The 27,583-nt window shown below is 37.8% G+C and overlaps 1 protein-coding gene across 1 annotated transcript; it reads right to left on the reverse strand.

Moving 5' to 3' along the window:
* Positions 1-4,978: 4,978 nt before the first annotated feature.
* Positions 4,979-27,008, reverse strand: abhd3 (abhydrolase domain containing 3, phospholipase). The gene is made up of 9 exons (XM_084119105.1): positions 26,654-27,008; positions 25,164-25,327; positions 18,330-18,512; positions 12,491-12,536; positions 11,417-11,529; positions 7,825-7,998; positions 6,228-6,276; positions 5,945-6,110; positions 4,979-5,774 (listed from the first exon to the last, which is right to left on the reverse strand). The coding sequence occupies exons 1-9, from the start codon at positions 26,813-26,815 to the stop codon at positions 5,593-5,595; spliced, it is 1,239 nt and encodes a 412-aa protein (XP_083975231.1). The 5' UTR covers positions 26,816-27,008; the 3' UTR covers positions 4,979-5,592.
* Positions 27,009-27,583: the final 575 nt, after the last annotated feature.

Consider the following 27,583-nt stretch of genomic DNA (forward strand, 5'->3'; position numbering starts at 1 on the left):
GAGTGAGCATTCAAGTGAAGTGTAAACCATAAAGTCGTTTATAAATAAATCTGGCAGTCTGTGTTTTGATGCTTTGGTACAGTTTGAAGAGCCAGGATGCCCTACTTACATGCCCAAATTCACAGTTTCCTCACTTTGGTACATCTGTGATGCAGACATATGCTCTGTTAGAGACAGTCATCCTGGCTAATAATAAAAGCTTGAATATTATGCAGTAAATGTATCTTGTATAAGCCAAAATGAATTGGAGATACAGTAATACCATGGTACTTTAACTTAATGGTTTACATGACCATAGTGTTTATACAAAGTAATTCAAAGAATACCATTGTATGGTACATGTCCAGAAAGCATAGTATTGCCAGAGTACAAGTCCACAAAACATAGTAGTACAATTCTAGCTAAAAGGGAACTTTTTTTTTTCCGGATGATTGTCTAACATTTTTTACATTTTAGTTTTAGTTTAATATTTAGTTTTGGAATGCTTAGCATTTTCATAACTTAATGGGAACATTAGCAAAACATTCTTAGAGCATATTTTTCTTAGCTGGGATTGTACATTTCTGGTACTTTAATTATGGTTGTGCATAGACAGTCTCAGGTGAACATATTAACCAAATAATGGTTTGTTATTAATGTTACAGCCTACTCATCTTCTTGGTAACTACTCCATCTGGCTGTTTATAATGAGATTATAATTTAGCAGACTGCTAGATATGATATACAGTCATTATCTTAGCAGTTTGCCTTCTAGTCTGGATGAGATTTCAAACAGAAAAGAACTTGGTAAGGAATGTGGGTCAAAGTTCTTCCAAACAATGTCTGTATCAAACAGACTCATCTGAAGTTTATCAGCAGGGATTTAGATTATGTCATGCTCGCAGCTGTTCAGGCGGCACATTTGTGATGATTAAAGAAAAAAAAATCTACAGCATATTCATTTCATTTTCTCAAATTGTGTTGACTGCATCAAGCCGGTTTTCCACCGTTGGGCCTAATGGTTCTAAGAACGGCAAGGAATGGTTCCAGTTATATTTCCACTTGAGCTTGGTTAGGCACGGCACGATTACAAACCGTTCAACCGGCCAAGTGTGCTTAGTAAAATAACTGATTAAAATAACTGATCATTCGTTTGTTTACATCTCATAACGTCTGTATACTCTTGTGTTACCAAGGCAACGAGGGACACATTTGTATTACATTTGAAAGAGCTCGGAAAATTAAATGGTCCGATTTCAACTTTAAATAGTATGGCATTTTTCGCCACTAGGGGTCGCTAACCTATTTACAATAACAAAGGCGTAGATTGATGACGCAAAATTTGCTAAGAATTATGGATCTTGTCGTCAACGTCAAGCCGACCGATCTAATAATATTTATGGATGACTGAATACATCGATGTTTTTATCATGACTGTGATATGAAGCAGATCGGGATTGCTCAGAGACAGCTATCAGCTCCAAACGCGACGCGAGTCCCGCGGATATAAAAAGAATATGGACATTTCATTCTACTGAACTACACGCAGAATTACTCACAGGTCAGTTTATTAGACAAATTAAATTTGTGAGGTAACACAGCGCTGTTTCACTTGGTCTAACATTACACTATCACACTAAACTGCATTTAAATGTGTTGAAATGTATGTGTTAGTTTGACTGTATGAGACTAGCAGTAAGCTAGATCAACATTAGAATAACATACAGATCATATTCTCACGTTTTATCATTGTTGAACTATATAACATTGATTAGTTTTATGTAAATGTGCTCACCTGTTTAATAAAGTACATGTAGGAGCGGTCGAAGTCTCGGACGTGGAGCTCTCGTTTAACGTTATATAGGCTACTGTCTATGGGAGCTCTCGGCATCTCGAAAACACCGCGCTGATATTGATTCTCGTTTTAGTTCTCCTTTTTTTATCCAAAGTCTGCTTGCCATGGTCCATAATGTTTGAACGAAACAACAACAGCGTGCAAATAGACATTGCGAAAAAGTTGTCCGCGTCAGTCGCTTTGGTTACTATCAGAGGGCTCTGGTTACCATGGCAGTACGAGCGGAAACTAGGGACAACACGGATATGACAGCATTGGTGGCGTCGTGGCGACAAAACGTAAATAAAGAAACGGGACGTTTCTCGAATTAAATTACAAATTTCTCCTGGTTTGAAAGTTGTTGGAAACAGTCGGGATAATGTAAGTACAAAACTAAATATATATATATAACATAGATAGTGATTTTTGCTATTTTTAAAGCAAAAAAGTTACATATTGTGCCTTTAAGACTAGACTAAGTAGACTAAGTTAGACATCTGAGATCATCTTACACTTTGCTTGAAGTTCCCCTATGTTCTTCCATTTGGTCATGCAAGGAGATTGTTGGTCACCTAAAGTCAACTATATATCCCCATGTTATCCCGCCTCTTTTCCTTGAGACAAATCATTGACACAGTCGGTCCTGGCCTGTTATTGATCATCAACAAATGCTTACTGGCTCCTTCCCTAACTGCCTGAAATATGCTGTGGTGTCACCATATCTAAAAAATATATATACCTTGATTCTTTTCAATTTCAATTCAAATTGGTTTCAATTACAATCTTATTTGACTGAAAATTCTATCCATGATATGTTTCAATCTGGTTTTAAAGCATTACACAGTACTGAATCAGCTATTTTAAGAGTCTCAAGCGATTATTACTGAAACAAACTCTGGGAAATCTATGGCTTTAGTCCTATTAGATCTGAGTTCTGCATTTGATTTGGTCAACCATGAGGTCCTGATGACACATTTGGAGATATCAGTGGGACTTCGTGGCACGGTACAACAGTGGTTCCGATCCAATTTGACTAACAGGTGCACCTGTTCACTGTTCGTATTGGTCATCACTCATCCTCTCTAGTATATCTCTTAATTGTGGAGTCCCACAGGGATCAATCCTCAGGCCGGTGTTGTTTTCCCTTTATATGCTCCTTTCACCTAAAAAACTTAACTTAATTTTAAATGAAATAATATAATACTTTGACTTCCTTAAGTCCTTAAACAGCTGACACTTTGTTGAAAAAAATCAAATAAAAATGGACATGCAATGTCACGGCAAGTGCCATTCATTATTATTTTTATATAATGTATAATTATATATTTAATATAATATATAACTTATAGTAATTATTATTATTGATATTACACTATCAGTACAAAAGGCTATAATTAAATAACCATATTACTAACATATTAATTTACAACTAAATTCCATAATTTATTTAAGACCACAAATGCACTTATAATCCATACAAGTACGTGTTCATATATTTATTCTACATTGACATATGTCTTATATTAAAATCTTATTGCTGCACATGTTAAATACACAATCCTTTTATAAATATTTATAAGGAAAGACATCTTCATGGACAAAATCTGTATGTTGTGCTACAGGTTATGTGATGCATGTTGGTACAGTTACTCAAGACACTTAAAACAGTGACACATGCTATTTAGTAACAGGATGGACGGAAAGCATTTTTACAGTCCGCAGGAGCAGTTGCGGCCCCAAAGCACTGACAGATAGATGCGCAATATGAAGCAGCACCGTAATAAAAACAGACAAAGGTCAATGTACAACACATGGCTGGGCGTTTTCATAGGAACGATATTTCAATAACTAACGTCTAATAACATTCCTCATTGAAAATCCTTATGTACAGTTATATTCGGGCACCGTTTATAAAGAGCTTTCTCAAACAATTGCTGCCATCGCAATGGCATACATACTGCAACTATTCCTGTCATTTTTACACAAATAATAACTGCTCCTGTTTTTTTCCTCTCTCATTTTTTTATATAATTTAAGGAGCTGTTGGTAGGATTTCAATGCGCCATCATATAAAGAGCCATTTGAGCCTGAAGTAAAGTCCAAGCAAGCATATTTTAGTTTAGACAAACAGTAGCTTAAGTCATTTTCACTTTCACAGAATCCTTGAAGCCACGTCTGTCTGGTCCAAGAAACCACACTTTAACTTATTATAGGGCACAGGTTTGGTGCCTTCAACTATAAACAGTGCATGTGGTACATTCTTGTGAAAAATAAAAACTTCGATATGATACAATCTTTTCTTGGCTTAAAAAAAAACAAACTAACAGGAAACACAAACAAAAAAATATCAGAAGTGGGGTTTGTCCCTGAGGGCTACAAAGCTATTTAAGATACATTAAAGAAACATCAAGTTAGTGAAGAATTGGAAATGTGCCCTCTATAAATACATGGAGACAAGTTTGTACTTCAACTGGCCTTACGCACAATTTATTGATACTATAAAGACAATAATAGCTAAATCTTCCTTTCTTAACACTTGGGAAGGACTGAACTGATAAGGTGCTGACTTATGGTAATCAATGAATTAAACCTTCATGTTTACATAAGAATGTAAATCTTATACTTAGCATTACAACTGCACATATGCCCTCCAACATTCATGGCTACAACCATTTCTACAGTAGTGCAGTTTCTCATCAAAAAACAACGGTCTCATCAAAAATGTCTGGGAATTTTGCATAAAGAACATATTAATTTCAATATGGCAATTAAGCAAATTCATTCTCAGTGGCCTTCAGTCTTAAAACCAAAATGACCAAAAATATTTCTAATATTTCGACCCCTAGAAGTACCCAGAGATTAGGCAATGCTAATCTTTCAATAAAAAATAAATAAACAAACAAATAAAGATTCTCAGTTTTTACAATTTTGATATTTTAAATATTATTATATATATATATTTTGATCTAAAAATGACTTCTAAGCAAGCATTTCATGCTTATAAAATAAATACAATTGCATTGGCATTTCTATCATAATCTTACAAACTGCTACCGTAATGTGACAAAGATCTTTTTTTGTAAAAGCAAAAATGATATTACATTTAAATTGTAGTGTGAATTTGCAAAGTAATATTCTAAGTATAAATCATTGTACTGTTTTAAGTTTTTTTTTTTTTTTCTTCTTTTTTACTGGATTACGGTAATGAGAATGGGATTTATTTTGCATGAAAATGTGTGTGTGTGTGTTAGTAAATAATCGTAGTAATCTTTGTAAATTAGGCTTCATTTTCTTTATGCAAACATAATATATTCTCCTTTTTTTTTTTTTTTTTTTTTTTTAGCGGTGAAATTTGACCTGGACATTTCTGTGACATAGTCCCAGTAAGTTTCAATAGGCTATTAATCATGTTTTTTGGACACTCTCACCCTCATATGGATTAACGTCGAGTAATATCACCTAATGAGTGATTCAGAGATTTAAAAATCCATAATTAAGACTCATACACAGACATGCAAGTCACATATGAATGCAATTAAGAAACAAATAAGTGCACTAATGGATGGACGGATGAACGGATGGAACATGTGCAAGGTCTGTTCCATGAATGCAAATAAAAGAGATGGTCTTTAAAATACTACAATAACGAAATAAATAAATTAACTGACTGAAAAAACAACCCTGGCCTTCAAGTGAACCTGTGCCCTTCATTTTGGAAATGTATACTGTTTTTTTTTTTTTTGCTAATGGCTGTAGACTGAGGTAATGGAAAGGGAGGGTCAGTGGAGATCATTTAGGCCGCTGCCGTTCTCAAACACGGCCTTGGTGAACTGCTGAAAAACTCGGTCCATGTAAGTGCTCTGCCGTGGCCACAGACCCTCAAGGAAGCCAATATGGCCGCCGTGACATGTGATGAGGAGGGCCACATTGGGGTTCTGCTTCACGGCATCTACTGGAATGGCTGAAGAAGAACACGGATGGGATAAAGTTATGACCTTTTCAACTGGCTGATTTGTTCACTTCAGCCCCAAACTTAAATGTCACAACCATGCAAACTTTCTCAAAAATACACACACACTTTATAACGGGCTAAAATCTCTCAAGCATCCCTAATAAATCTGGTGGACTCACCATGATTGGGGGAAAAGACGTCGTCAGCTGCGTTGAGGCACAGCATTGGCACCTGCACAGACTTGATGTTGTGAATAGGACTAGCGTCTCGATAGTAGTCTTCATTGGATGGATAACCGAACATGATGGATGTGAAACGTTCATCAAACTCTCGGATTGTTTTAGCCTGTGAAATGCATGATTGAAGTGAACCACAGATCGAGGAAGGAATAATACTATTAAATTAACCATATGTAACAAAAACGTGAAACAATATTGTGTAAGATCAGAATGAATGACTCGCCTTCATCACATGGTCTATATCATATTTTTTTTCAAGAATGGTTCTGTGACTGCAAAAAAAGAAGAGAGGAAAATGTCACAATTAGTTTTAGGATAATCTCCATATAACAAGAAGTATTCATAACTCTCATTTTATAATTAAAACTCTAAACATTTAGTCTGCTTAAATACTTTCCTGACTTCTCTAAATATTTAATCTGCTTAAAGCTTTCCTGTAGCTCAAACAGTAGAGCGATGGCACTTGCAACATCAAGGTCATGGGTTTGATTCCCAGGGAAAGCAAGAACTGATAAGAATGTAAATGTGTACCTCGAAATGCAATGCAAGTTGCTTTGGATAAAAGCGTCTGCCAAATGTTAAATGCCTCACTTTTCTTACATCATTTAGATCTGCCTTCATTTTTGAGTGCAACTCCCACATCTCAAAATCCAATCTCAATGTCAATGTTTCACAAATTTTTACGAATTCTTAAAAATACCAAAAAATACCAAAACCGTGTCAAACCGTATATACTATGCAGCAACAAATTGTATGCTATATTGTTGTCATCACATTGCAAGATTAATTCTGCAAGTTGAGTTAAGTTGTCATCCCTTAAAAAAGTTATTTTGCATTTTAATTGAATTTATGTAGAAATGTGTGGCTGATTGTTGATATTAATTCTGGTTGATCAGTAATACTGCAAATGGCAGGTCGAGTCGAGGGCAATGCATTGTGGGATAGTGTACCCAGCGCAGTGTGCTTTGTTGCAAATGTAGAGGGTAATTTGGTTATATGCATAGAGAAAATCTGCATATTATGCACAGTATACTGAATACTACAGAAATAGTATGAGTAGTATGATATTCTGTTTCAGTCATAGAGTAGCCAATTGTCAATTACCAAAGGCCTTGGGCTTGGAGGCGGGGCCTCCATAACCATAACATCCCTGGTCCACCAATCAAGACGGCAGCAAAACAATAGGCTCTTTATCCATAGATGTATTGTCACTTACCTGTAGTGAAACCAATTAAATGGATAGTTCACAGTAGCCATTGACTTTTACAGTATTTCTTTTTTCCTACTATGGATGTCAATGGCACCCATCAACTGTCTGGTTACCAACATTCTTCAAAATATCTTATTTTGTGCTCAACAGCAGAAAGAAACTCATACAGGTTTGGAAAAAAAGTGTTTCCCCCCCTCTGATTGTATGAAGAGACAGGGTATGATGAACAAAACGCAACAATTCTACTTTTCTGCAGCTCATAGCAATTCAGTAGTATCAAACGCCATCACTGTAGCACCATGGCACTTTTTTGTTTTCCTGATAAGCGGATTAAGAGTTAATTAAAGTAGAATAAGCCTCATATGTGCAAAGTGTTCATTTCATTCCTAAGTCCTGTTCTGAAACTCTGTGTACTTCAGCAAAATACGTCACAAATATCAGTTTAATCTTATTTGGCACATTTGGTAGCATTCAAAAAGAGATCAGAACTAAAAAGGGGGGCAGTCGGGGACAACGCTCTCTGCGACGGCACCACACACACACACACACACACACACACACTAGACTACATTAAATTAAGCCGGGCTTATCCCCCTCTGACCGCACTGACCGGTCCACGGATGCCTGCAGGCAGCTGGTAAGGTAGGAGTTGAAGAGGAAGCGGTCCAGGGGCTTCTCCAGTGAAGCCGTGCACTCGAACACATCCCAGCCCGCCGAAAAAACCACCACACCCTTCAGACACACATCAGAGCCTTTACGACCCACGTAGTTCGCCAGCATCATCCTGTCGGGTGTCAAGATATGAGATTTCAGTGACACGATAACAGCACAGCAGCTAAAACATGCTCATGAAATCATGAGTCCTGTATCCAGGAACGCGCGCAGACACACACACACACACACACACACACACACACACACACACACACAGACATGTTGTGTTTCATGTTGTATGGGGTCATTCCATTCACACCACGATTTTTATTCTGTACAAACTATATTCCATCCGCTAAACAGAAAACTTTCTGCATTTTTACATTATAAATAAACATAATTTAGTATGATTATTAGCTGTTTTCCTCATGGGGTCCACATTTTTTATTTTTTTCCCACAGCGTAGGGTTTACCAGCACCACCACTAAACACTCCCCCCCCCACACACACACCTCCGCACCCACACGGTGAACGTGATTTCACCAAGCACAACATGTTCCTGGATCAACATCTTTGTTGATCCTTAAACAACATTCCAATCAACCAATCAGATTTTAAGAGGAAAGTTTTCAGTTTATGTGTAGTTTTTGTTATTCACATATCATTTCCTTCTGATTTTATGAGTAAGATATGGATAGGGCTAGGTTTAAAGGTAGGGATATGGTTATGACTAAATATAAGGACAGGAACGTTGTTCCAGGATCAACAAAATATCTTACTTGGCACAATTACTGTGTCCCCCCAGACACACACACACACACATATATATATATATATATATATATACAGCTGCTACATTTTTGGGCATAAGCTGTGTGAAGCTGACCTTTTTCTTTCTGTAAGACGGAGAGGATTAGAGCAGTATACTGCTGACTCAACTTTTACTTAGAAGTCTAGGGTGAAATGAAGCTGTGGAGGAGTCTGGGAGCTGAAATTTCATCTGCATCACATGACGGGGGAAATAAATACATGAACAAATCATGAAGCGGGAACACTTTATAATATAAGTTAGGAATTTATATTATTATATAATGCTTATTTTTGAAACAGCAATATTTCAGTTGTGTATGTTGTTGTTTTCCTTTTTGCATATTTGCATGACATTATTGAACAACATTAGTTCTGTCCTTCTAAAAAAAAAAAAGTGTTTAATAGTTCAGGGATATAGAAATAATGTTCAAAATAAATAAAAGAAACAACAAACATTACATAAGAAAAATAGGGAAAATGTCATTTATTATGAGTGTACCATGTTTTCACAAAAATATTAAGCAGCACAGCTGTTTTTAACATTGATAATAATAAGAAATGTTTCTTGAGAACCAAATCTGCATGGTTTACACAACACCGTTTTCAACTAAAAACAGAAAACGTTTTATGTGCTTTGATCGTTCATTTACAGGAAAATTGCGTTTTCGGGGCCTAAAAATGGAAATGTTTGAAAACGGGTTTCAAAATGCTAGTTTCTGAAAACGATACCGTTATCATCTCAGTGTAAACTACAAAAACACGAATGTGTGAAAACGGTGATGTCGTATTACGCGTTCAGTCTGTAGCAGGCGGGTAATCTATCGACCGGAAGTTGAAGCCGGCCGCGTGCTGCCATCTTGTAGCAGAACTTCACTTGCGTTAGCATTCCATTGACTCCCATTCATTTTGGCGTCACTTTGACAGCGAATAACTTTACATCTGAGGCGTTTAAAGACTCCATTTGTCCATTATTTATTTCTAAAGAAACACGACAATGTATAAAGGGCTCCATTACCTTCTATGTTACATTATGGCCCTGTAGAAACAGTTTTTGTAAAAATAGGCTAACGATTGCGTCATAACCACTCGACTCTCTGTCGCACAGTAGAGAGATTACCGTACAGACAGGAGGAGAAGCTCGCAGGCAATCGGGGGGGCGTCAAGGGAGAAGCCTATAGATATATTATACTGTCAAAATAATTAATCAGAATACTTACTCCTGCTCACTCACGCCAAATAACTCTTTGCTTAAGCTCGCCGTCTCTGCAAGATTAACGTTGGCAGTTTGCACGTACAGCTACTCGAAGATTTACATCTGTCAGACAGGTTGCTCACGTCATCAAGCTTAGTTTGAGTCTGCGCGTCAGGAACGGAAGTGCAAAAAAATCGCTAAAAACGGGCTTCACTTGTCTCAATTGAGTTCCAATGAGATGGCTCTGTCCACTTCTTATACTGTCTATGGTCTGTAGGCGCGTAGTGTTTCTTTACAAAATGACATCGCCAACTACTGGCCTGGCAGCAGAATACAGCGTTTTTAGTCATTTTCACAGATCAGTGTGAACTGGGATCCATTTGACAATGTTGCTGTCTGTAAAAGGAAAAACTTTTCCGTTTGTAGTACATTGTAGTCGTGTAAATGTATACTTAGTGTCACGGTGAGGCAGGCGAGGAAGAGGACATGCGAATCTAAGGCGCCGTTTACACAACACCATCTTCAGCTCAAAACGGAAAACTTTTTATGCATTTCGGCCGTTCATTTTAACAACAAAAACGCAAATTTGTGAAAACAGTGACTTTATGCACATGTGTATTATGTGTTCAGTCTATAAAGCGCATAGTTTTATTTTAGAAAGTGACATCGCCAACTACTGGCCTAATACAGCGTTTTTAGTCGTTTTCGAGGTCATTTTGACAATGTTGTCATCTGTAAGCAAAAATAGCAAAGGAAAACCATTTTTAGTACATTGTTGTCGTGTAACTTACCTTAATTGCAGCAGTTTTACTTTACTTAACAAAACAAAAACGAAAAATCGACAAACAAGATACAACAGGGGAGTATAAACGCAACCGTTTTGCATTCCAACACAAAGACAATACTTCACACTGAACTAAGGAAACTGAGGGCATTAAATACACAGAAGACTAAAACAAGACATGATAATCATAAGATGATGATAATCAGTTATTATCTAAACAAACTAGCAAAGGGAACCTAGGGTACAAATGACAACAGAAATAAGAGAATAAAAACTAAGAGTAACTGGAACAAACCAAACAGAACGTGACAATTATAATGATTTCTGAGGGATCATGTGACACTGAAGACTGAAGACTGAGTAATGATGCTGAAAATTCAGCTTTGCCATCATAGGAATAAATTACATTTTAAAATGTATCAAAAAGGAATATTTTTCAGTTATATATACAGGAAAATACAGTTATTTTAAATAACAATAATGTTTCAAAATATTACTGTTTTTACTGTATGTTTGATCAAATAAATGCAGTCGTGGTCAGCATAAGAGACCCCAAACTTGTAAACGGTACTGTATTTCACATAAACAACTGCATGCTAACTTTCTCTTTAATTACAGGCGCTATACAGTTTGTATCAGTGGAAAAATAGAGCTAGAGTGTCCTGGTGTGCGTGATCATAGTAGCTGTGATCAATTCCCATTATAAGGGCAGGATACACCCCAGAGAGAGAGTATGTGTGTGTGTCTGTGTGTTAAACTCACCCGCCCATAGAAACCCCGGCCGCCATGAGTGGAGCTTTGTCAATGGTCCGCTGGACATGCTCAATGACCATCTCCAGATCCTCTGTGTTGGCTGCACAATAAGTCCTAGGCGTCTAGAGTACAGTGGACAAAAGTTATAAGACCCATAATAGAGAGCGTTTATCTTTAACCATAGACACACACAAACACCAAAGCGTTTATGCTTATGGAATCTTACAACCTCAATGCATGAATGTGGGTAATATAAAGCATGAACATGATCTCAATATATTAAAATATATATACTCATAATTCATTTTTCCAATTTTAATAACATATTGTAATTGAAAAGCATCTGCTGAAATTTCAGAAAACATTTGATATTTTATTTAAACTAATTAAAAACAGAATATGCTATACTATAGCATAAAATACATAATATGTTTGGTTTATTTTATGCCAAATAACTCATTTTGTATTGAGTGCACTCAATGACAAATCAATTTTCATTAAGATAATTATAATGTATGGTGACATTTTTTATTAAAGCATATTAATGAGATTTACTGATTGTGTATTGTGATGTGTTGATAGTCTCTGACTAATCATATTTTAATTGAATACAAAAAAACTTTTATTGTACCTTAAGTGCTACTCATGGAAAATATTACGTAAAATTGTGTATTTTTTAACCATTATTTTTTCTAAATAATAAAAAAACATATTTGTAGGTTGTCCTTCAATATTATTTCCACGGGACAACGTCCATCTGTAAAGGTTTTTATGAACACATTCCCAACATGTTTCAAGGATTTAATTGCAAACACACACGGAAAAACATTATTATCTGAATTTCAACAAGGTACATGAGTCAAAGGAAAGGAACGATTTTATCAGGGGTCTAGTTTACGGGATGTGATTGCACAACAAATATAACTTCAATTTAAATGACTCATACTTCATATATTTGCAAATATTCATGGTGACAGCAATGTGTGTAACCTGTGCCAAAGCTTAACATCACATACGTTTTGGGATATACTGAACAAGGCAAGATGAAACAGAACATAGAGGAGATAAAAATATTATTCTTACCAATAACTTTTCACCTGATACACCTCTGTTATTGAACACCACACATCTGAAATACACAAGTAACGATTCATGAATAGAGTCCATTTGACGGGAAACACAGGACAACGAAACAGAACAGAACATGACTGTTACAGTCCTAAACTGAAATAAAAATAAAAGCTAAATCGAAACATTAGGGGGAAAAAATGGAAACAACACATACACTTAGTAAATTTTAAACCAATTAATTAAAAGGAAAATGTCAAATATAAAAGTAAAAGGTAATTCAAAATACTGATAAATACAATAATACTATATTAATTATACTAAAATAACAGTGATAAGACACCTATTTAAGGCGAGACACCATAGGCATCTTTGAGATCTTTGAGGCAATTTTGAGATTTTGTGCTATTTGGCATTTGTTGTTACGCCTCTAGTTTCTCTGGACGTATCCACAGCCTCTGTTTGCCGGCTGAGTCTGCTGCATATGGGGCCACTGCAGCTTTGGTTAAAGGGCTGTGTCCCACGAAGAGCGTGGAGGGCTGGTAACGCGGGCTTGTCTCGATGCGCTGACACCCTGGCTCGAGAGGAGCTTGTATGCAGGGAATCAGTATGGGCAGAGTGGTTTAGACGAAAGGTAGTTAGTTACCACGGATGCGTCACTGACCGGCTGGGGAGCCCTCTGCGATGGCAGACCGGCATTTGGTACGTGGATGAGCTCCCAGGCGCGCTGGCACATAAACTGCTTGGAGCTGAAGGCGGTTCACCTACAGTAGGTCTACAGGAGTTTTTGCCGTTTGTAAGAGACCATCATGTTCTCATTCGGACGGACAATACAGTGATGTTGGCGTACATCAATCGCCAGGAGGGAATGCATTCGAGTGCCTTGCAAACGATGGCACGGCGCCTCCTTCTATGGGCGGATCAGACATTCCTCTCGATCCGGGCAGGCTGAACTGCGGAGCGGACTTGCTGTCCAGGGAGGGCATTGTGCATGGGGAATGGAGGCTGCACCGTCGAACTGTGAGTCTGATTTGGAGCCTCTTTGGCGAAGCTGAGATCAACCTCTTCGCCTCGGAGGAGAATGTCCACTGCCCGTTCTTCTTTTCTCTAACGAATGCGCCCTTGATTAGGGATGCGCTGTCAAGCAGCTGGCCCAGAGGACGGAAATATGCTTTTCCCCGGTCAAGATAATGTCGCTGGTGCTGCAGAAGATCAGGGAGGAGAGAGATAGTTGACTACTGGTAGCGCCGAAATGGCCCAACTAGCCGTGCTTCCCGGAAATGGTGAGTCTGGCGACGACCCTTCCGTGGCCAATCCCACTGAGAAGGGATCTTCTATCTCGGGCGAAGATCTCTATCTTATGCAATATTGCAATGCAATTCAATCAGGCTTCAGGATTTCGGAGAAAAGGAGTTTTCCCCAAAGCATGAGCTATCACGCAGTGTCTCGTTCCCTCTTCTCAGGAAACTAAGTTTATGTCAAGTAACCCGAGACGTTTTCCGACAAATATCAGGATTAAATGGAGGATAACTTCATACCTATAATGTACAAGAAAAACATACCACTCTGAAACGTCCTGTGAAATCAGTGCTTACAAAGTCTGTGCATGAAATCCGTTCTGGATGCTCTTCTTGTTTGTTAACATTGTCAGGGTCTGAATCGGGTTTGAAATTACGCCATCCTTTATATTTACACTAGAGCAGAACTCGCAGTTATTGAGGGGCGGGATATTTCCCGAACACATGCTAAGCGCTGCCAATCACAACACACTGGTCCGGCTAACCAATCACAGCACATTTCGTATTTCGGAAGGAGGGGCTTAATCGAAACCGGAACTAAACAATGCGTTCGGGACAGACTGGGAGAGAGGAGCTGTAATAATGTAAAATATGTGAAAAATAATGTCACATACTTGAACAATCAAGCATGAAAGCATATTCTAGTACACCCCAAAAAACAAAATCAAGACTTCATAAAAGGGCATAATAGGACCCCTTTAAACAGGGTTTTGTTGTGTTTGGTGCACAAATTAATGTGATTTTTGTAAAACCAATAAAAAGAGCTGCAATTGTTTTTTCCTTAAAGTTTTGGTTGGCTGTATGAACTACTGTGAAAACATTTGAGAATTTTGTGCACAGTGTTTTGAGAAAATTATGATTTGTAATTTCCATGAAATGAAGGAAAATGGACAACCTGTTTAGAACAATTACAAAGTGTTCAGATCACTGTGTTAACCGTTTTGAGAACAGTGACCTGAGTTTGGAGAAATGTGTCAAATCGATTGAGAAAAACTGTAATTAGATAATGCCTAAATTGCATATTTAAATATAACATTTCAGAAAAAACGTAATACAAAAATAGTTGCAATTTTGGTAATCAATCAACTGAGGAAGTATGGTGATATCTATTGATTAAACCCAGCATCCATCAGTCAGCGCACAAATAACTAAAATGGAAAGCTTAGATGTTCTGCTGCAAAACTAGTTTCCATCTACTATCATACGTCACTGCTAACGTCTTAGTGTACCTTTAGCGGACGGTGGGCCTTTTTTCGCTGCGGCATGGAACGTTGATTAAGCTAAGCTGCAAAAATGGACAAAGCTGCAGTTCATTAAGCAGAGAACACAGGCCAAAGAAAGATGCTGAGTGAGCTGCTGTAGCCCCCACGACCTCACGCCTCTCCAGACAGATGCCCAAAAGAGAGAAAGTGCCTGCCTCTGCATCCCTGAATGGTTTAATACAGAGCTCAGCTCTTTGTCAACACACTCGCTCTCTGTCTACATAGAGTGGCAACTTCAGAAGTAGAAATAACAAAGATGTTAGGGTATTGCAGGGGCATTGCAAAGCATGCATAATGCATTGATCTACATCGCAGCTACACGTGTTCTAGCACAGGTGTGCCGTAAAGCTTACAAAAGCATCGAATTGAATCTTACTGTACAAAATGTGCACAGCAAATGGAAATGATGTTGCTTTTGAAGCGCACTACAGGTGCAGTAAGAATTCAAGTTCAATGTGAAGGAGAATGCAATTGTGTGTTAACAAAAATGGCAAATTCTGATGGGATTACTCAGGTAAGCTGCTGTAAAATAGCCGCTAATATAAGCACACCTGTGACCGCACATCAGTTAAATTCTATATTAATGTGCTTTAAAGAATTTAAAATTCACAAAAATGTATGGAAAGGGATGCAAAAACACCATAAGGGTCAGTTCAGGCAAAACCTGTTTTTTAAAGTTGATCTTCTTTTAACTTGAGCGCCGTATTTTTAGAATGCGGCATCATGTGCGAGAGACGCAACAAAAGACACGAGTGCAACTGCTAAAGAAAAATGTCTAGCATGTGTTTACATTGAATAACAATGGAAAAGAAGCGCAGTGGAATGGAAAAATGTGCTCTCTGTCAACGGCCCCTAATCATAAACTTGTTCAACTGATTATGCTTAATATGCCGACAATAATTGTGGTCATGTAAACGCATTATACCGCTTTCCTTTAATGGTCATAAACAGCTTAAAGGTGCTTTATGTAGCTTTTTCACTCTACTTAAGCATAAAAATACCATAATATGTTTCTATATTAAAGGTCCCATGACATGAAATTTCCACTTTCTGAGGTTTTTTAACATTAATATAAGTTCCACTAGCCTGTATATGGTCCCAAAGTTTCTAGAAATTTTAATCGGTGTAAATCGAGCTTTTGCTATTTTTCTCTGCCTTTGAGAAAATGGAAGCTCAACCGGGCTGATCTTGAATCTCCTCCTTATGACGTTATAAGGAGAAATGTTACCTCCCCTTTCTCTGCTTTGCCCGCCCAGAGAATATTTCTCGCCCATGAGAAAATGAGCTAGGAAGTAGAACGCGCGCGCACGATTTTAGTTTGTCCACGAGAGATATCATGGCTTTTGAGCAAGCGAAGCATAATAATTGCTCAATAATTGGATGTACAAATGAACACCGAAGGGTACACACAGCTACACACCTCGGACAAGTAAGTCAACAAATGATATGTAAGTGTGTTGCTTTACTGTTTATGGTTACCTAGCTTGTTACACGTAGAATGTGGCTGTCACATTAGCTATGCAGTTACTTGCGCTAATGTAAAGGTAGACAGCATCAAGTTACACATACTGTAACGCGAGTGTTGTACATTTCTTTGTTATTTGGATAACCGTTTTCCTGTTGGTTATATGGCGCGCGCGATATCCGCATTTCAAGATCGCAGAGCTTGATGTAATTGTAATAAGATAAATTACAGACGTTACAGATCTCTCATGTAAAGGCAACAGTAGGTTCGCGTTAGCTACATGATAATAACTGTAAACCATCCGAATAAAGTACCGTATCCAGACATAATATTTTAAACTAACCATTCGGAAACGTCCTGCTGGAGCCGCTGAGTTGGAACTTCTTCATCCGTTGCTTCTCCATCTGGATCGATTCTGGGTCAAACTGAAATGCTTGAACGACTGCGTGTCTTCGTGCCATTGCAATAGGCTATATCCAACATAAACAAACATGCATGGTACCATTGCGCAAGATGGTCATAGGCCACACCCACCCTCCACCTTGCGCCGCCTTTCTCCTCCTCATTAGTATTTAAAGCTACAGTCACCGAAACGGCCCGTCTGAAGGAAGCTCATTCTGGGACTGGCTTGTAGTGGCTATAATTCTGCACCGAGGCTGAATTTTTGGAAAGAGATTTCAGATACAGTACTAAGGACCACTAAGGCCTATATTAAAGCCTACAAAAAGTAGCATGTCATGGGACCTTTAAGGAAACATGCTGAGTTCACATACTCGTTTCTCTGAAAAACACTTCTACAGCCAGTTATTTTACTTTGACATGTGCTTTCCGTGTCTGTTTTTGTTTTGGTCTGTGTGATCTCGCCCACTGCCAATTCACCCAATAGTATTTCGACATCCCGGGATGCCAGTTGGCAGGAAACACAGCGTATTGCAGCCAGCAAACAAACTGGGTCAGAGATTGCAGATTTTACTCAACCTAAAAAGCCTCGGTATCCATCTAAAAATCTCTATGAACGAGAGCATATTAAAACGCGGATAAATCAACTCATCTACTTAGGTAGCCTAAGTCTCCTCGGCTTTCATTGTCAATTGCGCTCGTTCCTGTTGCGTGTCCTAAAACTGGCAACCACCAGCGTTGAGTCTGAGGAGGAGGGGGCGGGGGAAACAATCTCCGATATTTTGAATTTGGACTGAAATACCTATTTCGACCACTAGCTGTCATTCTTACAGACAGCACCTTTAAGCATAAACTGATCAACACTGCTAGATGTTTGCCCACTGGCCATTTTGCCCCATTTTGATTGTAAACACCTTAAGGCCATGATATACTCACGGCGAAGTTTTTATTTGTTCTTCACTTTGGGGTAAAAAGAAGTTTTAAATACGTGACGAGCGGTATACTGTTAGTGAACATCCTGACGTCAAACATCAAACATGGAAAAAGACTGTCAGGGTCTCTTTCAATTAGAATTACAACTTAATTTTCTACTATATAGCGGCCCTCCAGTGTGTTCATGTTTTTACTCGCGGATGTCCAACCTTGAGGGACTGAACAGAAGAAATGAATCAGAGAATACTTCCATGTCAAAGAAGGCGGAGCCTCAGAGCCACACCTACCTATTACATAATCAACACGGACCAATGGTAGTTTGAAGGTGTTTACCAGGATGGATTCTGATTGGCTGTCGTTGCTCATCAGATGGAAAAAATTGCTCTGAAAGTGATTGCCGTTATCGTTATAGTTATAGTTGTGGTGTGGACCCGTTATAGTAATCGTCCTTGGAGTGAACAGGCCTTAAATGAAAGGCTGTGAACTAGGCTGCTCACCTGTATCCCATATCCCGGCTCTGCTGTACCATATGTAGAATGTAGGATTCGCGGCTTGTGCCCGTCAGTCCCGGGAGCAGCAGCACAGTGGGTCGCGTGGACTGGTCCGGGTGGGACGTGCTGTCATCATTGTCAAACCAATCCAGAGAGATCTGGCCTCCATCTGGTGCTCTAATGAGCTCACTGCCGGACATAGAACAGAAAGAAGGAGCTTAATTTTGCCAGAGGAACATTCAGTGAAACTGTGGAGTTGTGTGTTAATACTAGCTTAAGTCCTGATTAATAGTACAAAGAAAGAAACTGTGACACAACTAACAAATGTACCATAATAAAGTACCACGGTTGTACAGTGGTAGTCTGGCAGTCCATATCACACCACAGTGGCCCCTTAAGCCACTCTTAAAAATGTGCAGTATGAATGAAACTGGATTGGATACAAAATAATGTGCTATTGTTCTTGTCAAATGCCTTTAAAACAGTTTGTGCTTTCATAATGCAAACACATTTTAATTGCTAAAACATGTAAAATGTATCTGGGTTTTGAACCTCTATATTTAGAGTGATGGAGATCCTGATCCCGAGATTCTAAAAAAAATTTTCAAACTAATCTGTTCACTGCTGTTTGAGTGCATAATATATTTGTTTTTTGTATAGTAAAGTATATCAGTAAATATATATTCATAAATAATAATTAAAAAAAACTGCTGTAAATCATCACCAATATATTAGGCAATGTGGTACAATTTGAGCAATGTGAATTTCTGAAGCGGTTGTACATAAAACATAAAATATCATATTTTACACAATTATGAATATGTACTACATAATTGTTAGATATTTGGAATTGAATTGGTGACCAGAGTTTGATATGGCCACTGTATTTAACAGGTCTAAAGCCAAAGTCAGTCTTCAGTCTGGCACTGGCCACATCCCACCTGTGCTATGAGCTGACATCACTTTCCATGCTGGACGTTAGTTTGCCTCCAACCTCTACATTAGCGCTTGGCTAATATTCAATGGCTCATGTTGTTGTCAGCATGAGCATCAGTCATTGAAAAACCCACATTGGTCAATTCCTAATATATATTTTCCATATATAATGGGTCTATTGCTGGAACCTTTATGATACATTGCTTACGTGTTACAGCATTTGTAAGTGGCTTGGGATAAAGCCATTTTTTTCAGCAAGTAAATACATTTGTAATGTCACAAAATATTTCTATTTCAAACAAAGTGCATTTGAACACAAAAAATATTAAGCAGTACAACTGTTAATAATAAATGTTTCTTGAGCAGCAAATCAGAATATTGGAATGATTTCTGAAGGATCATGTGACACTGAAGACTGGAGTAATGATGCTGTAAATGTCTAGGTCCTGTCACATTGATTGGTCTTGTTCTTAGTTTGGTGACAGGATCCTGACACTCATGTGTTTGTCTCGTGTTTCTGTGAGCGTACGGCTTTGGGGTTGTTCTCTGGGCCGTGCGCTCTTATGTCTGTGCCTTGCATGTTCGGGGCATGGTGTATGGATCCTGACACTTAGGCTTGGTTCAGTTTCGGTGTCAGGGTCCTGACATCCATTCTCCGTGCACTTCTGTTTGTCTTGTGTCCTGTTTGGGCACATGGTGGATAGGCATGTTTGTCTGCCATGTGCTCTTCTGTCCTGTGGGTTTGTGTGAGCACATGGCTTTTGTCGTGTTTGTTTGCCATGTGTGTCAGTCTTGCCTTGTGTGTGTGTGTGTGTGTGTGTGTGTGTGTGTGTGTGTGTGTGTGTGTTTGAGAGCACATGGCTTCTGTCATGTTTATTTTTGCCATGTGCTCCTCTGTCAGACTTTAGTCTTGGCCCCGCCCACTTGTTACTTGATTATTGGTTCATTTGCCCCACCTGCACTCCCTCGTTACAACAATTTTTCAATTAAAAACGTCAAACTTTTTATGCGTTTTGGCCGTTCATTTACACGACAATGGCGTTTTGGACGCATGAAAACGCAAACTTTTGAAAACAGTCTCAGTCAAGCAGAACAAATCAACAAAAAACGCAAATCTCTGAAAACCATGATGTCATGCACATGCGTATTACGTGTTCAGCCTATAGTGTTTCATCACCACCTAATTGCCTGGCAGCAGAATACAGAGTTTTTAGTCGTTTTCGCGGATCCGTGTGAATGGGGATCGTTTTGACAATGGTGTCGTCTGTACGCGGAAAACTCAAAGGAAAAACTTTTTCGAACTTTTTTTTAAGGATATCGTTGTCGTGTAAACGTACCCTTATTCTCCTTTTGTCCTGTGTCAGATGTCATCTATGTTCCTTGTGTGAAAGCCTTGCTCCAGTCTTGCTGCCCGCTACACATTGGGGAGGTTTAATTTGTGTTTTATTTATTTTTGGATTAAATAAAGCCCTTCAAAGCTCTCTCCGCCTGAGTCCTCACAATTCTTGACCCGCAACTGACAGAAAATTCAGCTTTGCCATCACAGGAATAAATGACATTTTTAAAATATATTAAAATAGAAAACAGTTTTAAATGTTAATAATATTAAGGTTTTACTGTATTTTCGATTAAATAAATGCAGCCTTGGTGAACATAAGAGATTATTTCAAAAAACATTTTTAAAAATCTTGCCGACCCCAAACTTTTGAACGGTAGTCTATATTACATTTAAATATAATGACAGCATGAGATGTACACAAATGTACTGATTTTAAACAAATACTTATTTGACAAAATATTTAAAAAATAAGTGTGCTCTATGAAGGTCTGCCTTCATATACAGTAGGTATATATTGTTAAATTCATGAATTAAATTGTTAAATTGTTCATGAATAATGTATTTACAGTCCATGGACTCTTATAGTGCCTTATCGGTTGTTTTATATGGCCTCATCATGACTCTGCCAGCAGAGCCAGATTCCTCAGAGACACTGCGGAGAGAATCTATGTCAAAGGGCTCTCGTGTTGTCTTACAGCAGAGATGAGCCAGCTCTACGCTCAAACCAGCATTCTCGGAGACGAGAGAAACACGTAAAGCTGGTATGTAATTTCAGAGTGATCATTAAAAATGCACTCAATCTGTCCACAGTCAGTGCCTTCAAGAACTGCCCACACTCGAATGTGGGAAAGTTGTTTATAGACATGTAAATCCCACCTTTCAAAATGTCAGACAGTGAGAGACCAATCTGGCAAAGCGCTTCCCAGTGACAACCTACTGACTTTCACTAATACGTCTGGAGAAGAATAAATATAGTGCGTACATCTTTCATATCGTACTTTCTAAATATCTTACTTTCTAATTAAATTGAATCCAACATTGAACTAAATTGAGCTGAATTAGGCACTAGGGCTGCACGATTTTTGTGGAAAATAAAATTGGAATTTTTCTGATATAAATTTTACAATTTGGCCAAAAATGTTGTGATTATATACATATATATTGTTATTTTATAATGATGCTTATTATTAAATAAAAGAACTAAACAAAATAGGAAATATTACTATCGTAATAAATATAAATGAAGAAAAATAGCAATTATCTGTAAAATTGCAATACTTGTCTTCATTTATGTCTTAATTATAAGCTGCAAGCGTGTAAATGAACACAGTGCCGCGCTTCACTCTGAAAAACAGTGCGTATATTTATTTCATTAAATTGCAGCCTTTGCGATTTGATAATTGCACTAAGCCATATCATTTTTTTGATTAATTGTTCAGCCCTAAATGAGACTTGTCGTATGTAGAGCTGCTTTACAGCTGAAATTGAGTTTGTTTCATAACTGAAGAATTTTGCAACATTAAAGCTGTTATTTTTTTTCTGTTTATTTCTGTGCAGCTGCTTTGAAACAATCTGTATTTTATATAAATAAATGTGACTTGACTTTCAAAAGTACTTCAAAATAAGTGTGAGTTTTAACAAAGCCTTGCCTCATAGACTTCTATTGTAAATGCTGTACTGTAAACATAACTACTTTGCTTTAGTAAAAACTACTGTCTGGACAACTTGTATAAAAAAGGACATAATATGATTTTTTACATTCACAACTTTCTTTAGTGTGTAATGTTTCTGTTTAAGCATGAAAAAGGTCTGCAAAGTTACAGTCACTCCAAAGGGAGTTATTCTCTATATCAATGCGCACTGTTTCGCTGAAATGCCTTGATTGTAGACATTCAAGAATTTACACAGTATTCCTCATTAAATAATTCCCGCCCAATGCATATGCAAAAAGAAGAGGTGAGGCCTGTTTGAGTTGCGTTAGTAATGTGTTGTTGTCACCATGTCCTAGAAATGCAGTTTTTTCCACTCCGAATCAATCGAATTGATATAGCAAAACTGACGCCATTGTTAGTGTTTCCACCTGAGAAGCTGAAACTCACGGTTAGGGTAAGGGGCGTGTCATCTCCGCAAACACGCTCGAAGTGGTTGACCAATCACAACACACTGATCCAGCCGACCAATCAGAGCACATTACGCTTTTCGGAAGGAGGGGCTTCATTGAGACAGGAACTAAACAGAGCGTTACTGACAGAGTGGAAAGAGAGGTGCTGAAACAATGTAAAATAAGTGAACAATAATGTGTTTTTTGAACATTCAAGCATGAAAAACTATCCTAGTAGACCCTAAAAACTAAATCAAGACTTTATAAAAGGGCATAATATGGCCTCTCTAAACCTAGTTTCCTTTATGTAGACAATAAATCTGAATAGAATCCTCAAATATCGCTGGTATCTGACGGTGCTATATCCCGTTTAGATCTATATTCCCAGGACATTCTGTTTCCAAAACAGAAGCTCCAATTTCACACCTGACTACATTGCACTGAAGCATGGCAGTGGTGTCAGCGGGCTTCAGCAGATGACATCACACACAAGAGCATTCAGTGTGTCCCAGCACGCATCACACCCTCCTTGCTAATGGGAATGCGCAGCTGCTGGGACGGTCAAACCCAGATGCCCTTGACTTAAAACACCCTGTCCTCGATCATTCCATAAAACAGCAGGATCCGTAAGCAGATTTGCTCGCTCAAACACATGTGCGTCTCTCACGCCGGCCTCATATTGAGACGGAAGAAACGGATTAGCTATTGATTCCAATCCCGTTAAAAGCATTTCAGGTGACTCGAACAGAACACTGGATGCTATTGTTTGTGCGAGCATGCATCTTCTCTGAAGGCTGAGCAGAAATGCACAGCGGCTGATTTCTCCTCTTAATTGGTTCAATGAGCGATAGGCCTACACTGCAGCACTGAATCGGTTTTAACCGAATCAATAACTGATAGATTCTACCATACAATAAACATGCCGCCATCAAAAACACTGTTTCTCCAACAGACTTCACCAACAAGCTGAGTTTAAGCGAAATCAATGCTCAACAAATCTCAGATGCTTAAAGATGCAAAAAATGTATCTGTAAATCTAAAATGGAGAATCTCAGAAGAAAAACTGTTAAGAAATATTTGGATTATATTTCACTCCAAAAATCAAAATATAAAAGTAAGAAATGGTTATACACTTTATTATAAGTTTAAGTACTGATTAATATCAATTAACAACATATGAAGAGTTCAGATGCAAAAGCCTCTAAGTGCCATCTGAAATTTTCTTCTAGAATGATCATTTTTATCAAGTTTGTATATTTAAGTTCAATAATTTCACTTAATTGGCAATGAAAATTACCTATTAATTGTCATTTAAGTGAAATTACTAAACTTAAATATACAAGCTTGATAAAAATGATCATTTTAGAAGAAAATTTCAGATGGCACTTAGAGGCTTTTGCATCTGAACTCTTATAAGGTTTGGTTAAAGGTTAGTTGATGTAATTATGCATAATTTACTGTTAATATGTAATGTGTAATAAGAGAATTAGATTTTGTTTTACATTACAGTTATTAGAAAGACATTTAATGTGAGTAATGAGAAAGTTATGTAGTTATTATATAGTTATGATAGTTATGTCATGAAAATAATGTCCACAAGCAAAAAAAAAAATCTTAAAAAGGGTGTACCTTGTAATTCTTTATGTTGTGTTGGTAGACATGGCAGCCATCTTGGACATTATTTGTAGTCAGACATGATACTTTTATTTCACAACTGATAGATGCATATAATAGGATGGTCACAGGGATAAAGCTAATAGTAATCAGTTGTCATGTGATCTAAATATTTTAGGCTCCTAGGATGGCTGGAGTCTCATGTAAGTTTGCATTATATTAAAATATGTTTAAGTACTATTAATTTACTTACTGAATGCACTGTAATGATCATAAAAATAGTTTTCTTTACATCAAATATAATTTCTTTTATCTTTTGATAATGGGGTGATATATGACCCTCTACGGTCATTTTATTTCAATAAAGTGCAACAAAAGCATGCTTATTACATGCAATCATAAGAACAGGAATGTTGATATAAGCTGCTACACTCTCTTTGTCTCTTTTTATATTGCTGCGTCCTCTGAACATAAGAGCTACTCTCTGACTGCATCAGACAATCAAGGAAATGAATGCAGAAAGAAGCTCTCTGATCATCTACCAAGGGCACTTGTATATGTAAAAGAAGGCAAAACATATCTTCAAGTGGAGTAACAGTGGCAACTTCAGCATAAATGTGAAATCTGCACTGATTTTGAATCACCAAAGTTCAGTGCAAATCTTCATTTCCTGTCTAACCCAGGACCTGGCACTGAAACACTTAAGAACCACTTCCACTGATATCAAGTCCACCCATTACCAATAATTGTCCATTTCTTAGAACACGTCTATTGGCTTTGTAGAGTTAAACAGTCCTCCTGCCACATTCACAGCATGAAATACATGTGACTGTGAGGGAAATGTGCTCACTTTCTGTAGCTGACCCAGGGCTTCGCCGTCACGAAGGGTCTGAGCAGCGTTTGAACTCGACTCTCCCAGCACCAGAACGTGGGGTAGTACGTCTCCGAGACCACGGGGCATTGGTCTCTCAGGAACTGATGGAACTTTTTCCCTCCAGCTATAAGTATGGGTTTCTGCAAAACAAAGAGCAAAGGGATTGATTTTTTTATTATCTCAGAATTAAAAATAGTATACACTTAAAATATATAACTAATAATTACTGAAAAAACTACTTTTTAGTATATGTATAATAACAATTATGGTTATAATCATATTATACAATACATATTTATATTACAATTTTATATTATAAGATAAATATAACAATATAATAATAGTATTATAAATGTTTTGTATTGTTTTATTATAAAATAAATATAATAAAGTTGTGACATATACAAATAATTTCAAAAAATCTTAGATCAAACTCCATGACACTTTGGCACCTTAAAGGGATAGTTCCCCCAAAAGTGAAAATTCTGCCATCATTTACTCACCCTCAAGTTGTTCCAAACCTGCATGAATTTTTTTCTTCTGCTGAACACAAAAGAAGATATTTTGAAGAATGTTGGTAATGTTAAATCAATCAAGCCATTGACTTCCATAGTATTTTTTCTTCCCTACTATGGATGTCAATGGGACCCATTAACTGTTTGGTTACCAACGTTCTTCAAAATATCTTGTTTTGTGTTCAGCAGAACAATGGAAATTCATTCAGGTGTGGAACAACATGAGGATGAGTAAATGATAACAGAATGTTCATTTCTAGGTGCACTATCCCTTTAAGAACCAAGCGACTTAGTTTTTGAATAGAATAATTTGACGTTATATATTTTTGTATACATGTGTACAATTCAGATACATTTGATTTAGAAAAATCAAAGGGCTTTGATTAGAGAACTGAACTCGCTGAACAATTGACATTTTTGTCCTTCTAAACATTTGATCATCCATCATTATTTAATATGTAATAATAGTTTATCAGTGTTTTTGAAAATTACAACACTAGTGGATTGCATTATTGTAACATAATATGCACCATGACTGCCTCCAAACTTATTTCCCTATTGGCTATTGCAAAAATGGGGAAGGATGTTCTTATGGCAATTTTCATCCCTGTACATATGTTTCAAAATGCCAGAGAGCGAACATGAGTTCTCCTGACAGATTAAAGCTTTAATACATATTTCGAGGCGCATTATGACATGAATATGCGCTATGCACACGTATAGGACTTCATGCGGATTGAGTGCAGAGAATTCTGACAGGAGTATGATGTAACAGCCCATTGCATTATGACATCATTAGCCGGCAGTTCTCGTGCACTGACTGACCCTGTCGACAGCTGCAAATATACACCGCTGCAAATATGATCCAATCACGTGCACGAGCATCCGGATCACGCCATTCATTTGTAAATGAATGTGAACGGTACCGACTCCGATGTGCAGTCACCTTACCTTGGCCACAGAGATCAGGTAGTAGCAGGCATAAGCGGCGCCGAATCCGAGCACTAATGATAGTCCAACCCCAGAGCCGAATAGCTCGACTTTAACTTGGTTTTTAAGGTAAAGTGAAAGGTCACTCGAAAATAAATTAAAATTAAGCTCCGGTGAGATCATTGCCCTATAAACCCCACGGTTCCGGCTAACGTTATTGAAACGCTTGGGCTGCTGCAGCTGGATGAGGATGCGCGTCCAAACACAAAGGTGAACGGAGACAGGACTTCAGATTGGGAGATGGGTGGCGCTCCGTGAAGCGAGTCAGTGCTGCTGCCCAGAGAAATGCAGCCGGTACATGATGGGAAACAGAAGGAAGTCCAAGGGGGCGGAGCTTATGACTCGCCATTTCTTGTTCTTGTTATGATTGGACTGCTGCAATGTCCATTTCCCACAGTAGATGTACAGTGTTCGAAAACGACATGCATCTATATAACTATTTTTTTTGTGCCAATTATCATACAACATTATAAAAAACAAACAAAAAAGAAATACGGCATGGAGAATAAAAATACAGAACGGCAGGGGTGAAAACAAAGTTCAGAATAAAGTACATAAACTCATGTGTATGTAATGTATCCAATATTATTATTAGTTTTCCCCCCAGAATTATGCATGTAATAATAGGCTACAATAGATACAAATGTTTCACATACAATGTTCTAAATTATTCCAAAGCATGTATCCAATATTTAATGTCTGGACTATAGCAGGGATGCGAGCTGCAATGTAACATGATACGTGTTACTTTACGCAACGTAGAATAAAACTAACCAATCAGAATTTTTTGGGGTTGCATGATTGGACATTTTCTATGCTCATTTTGCTGGCACTGCTTGCTTGATCGAATTTCTGTTTGCGTGTCAGGAGCAGTCTCTGATGCATGAGGAT

Source organism: Abramis brama, assembly GCF_963993115.1.
Source record: "Abramis brama genome assembly, chromosome: 7".
Taxonomy (NCBI): Eukaryota; Metazoa; Chordata; class Actinopteri; order Cypriniformes; family Leuciscidae; genus Abramis; species Abramis brama.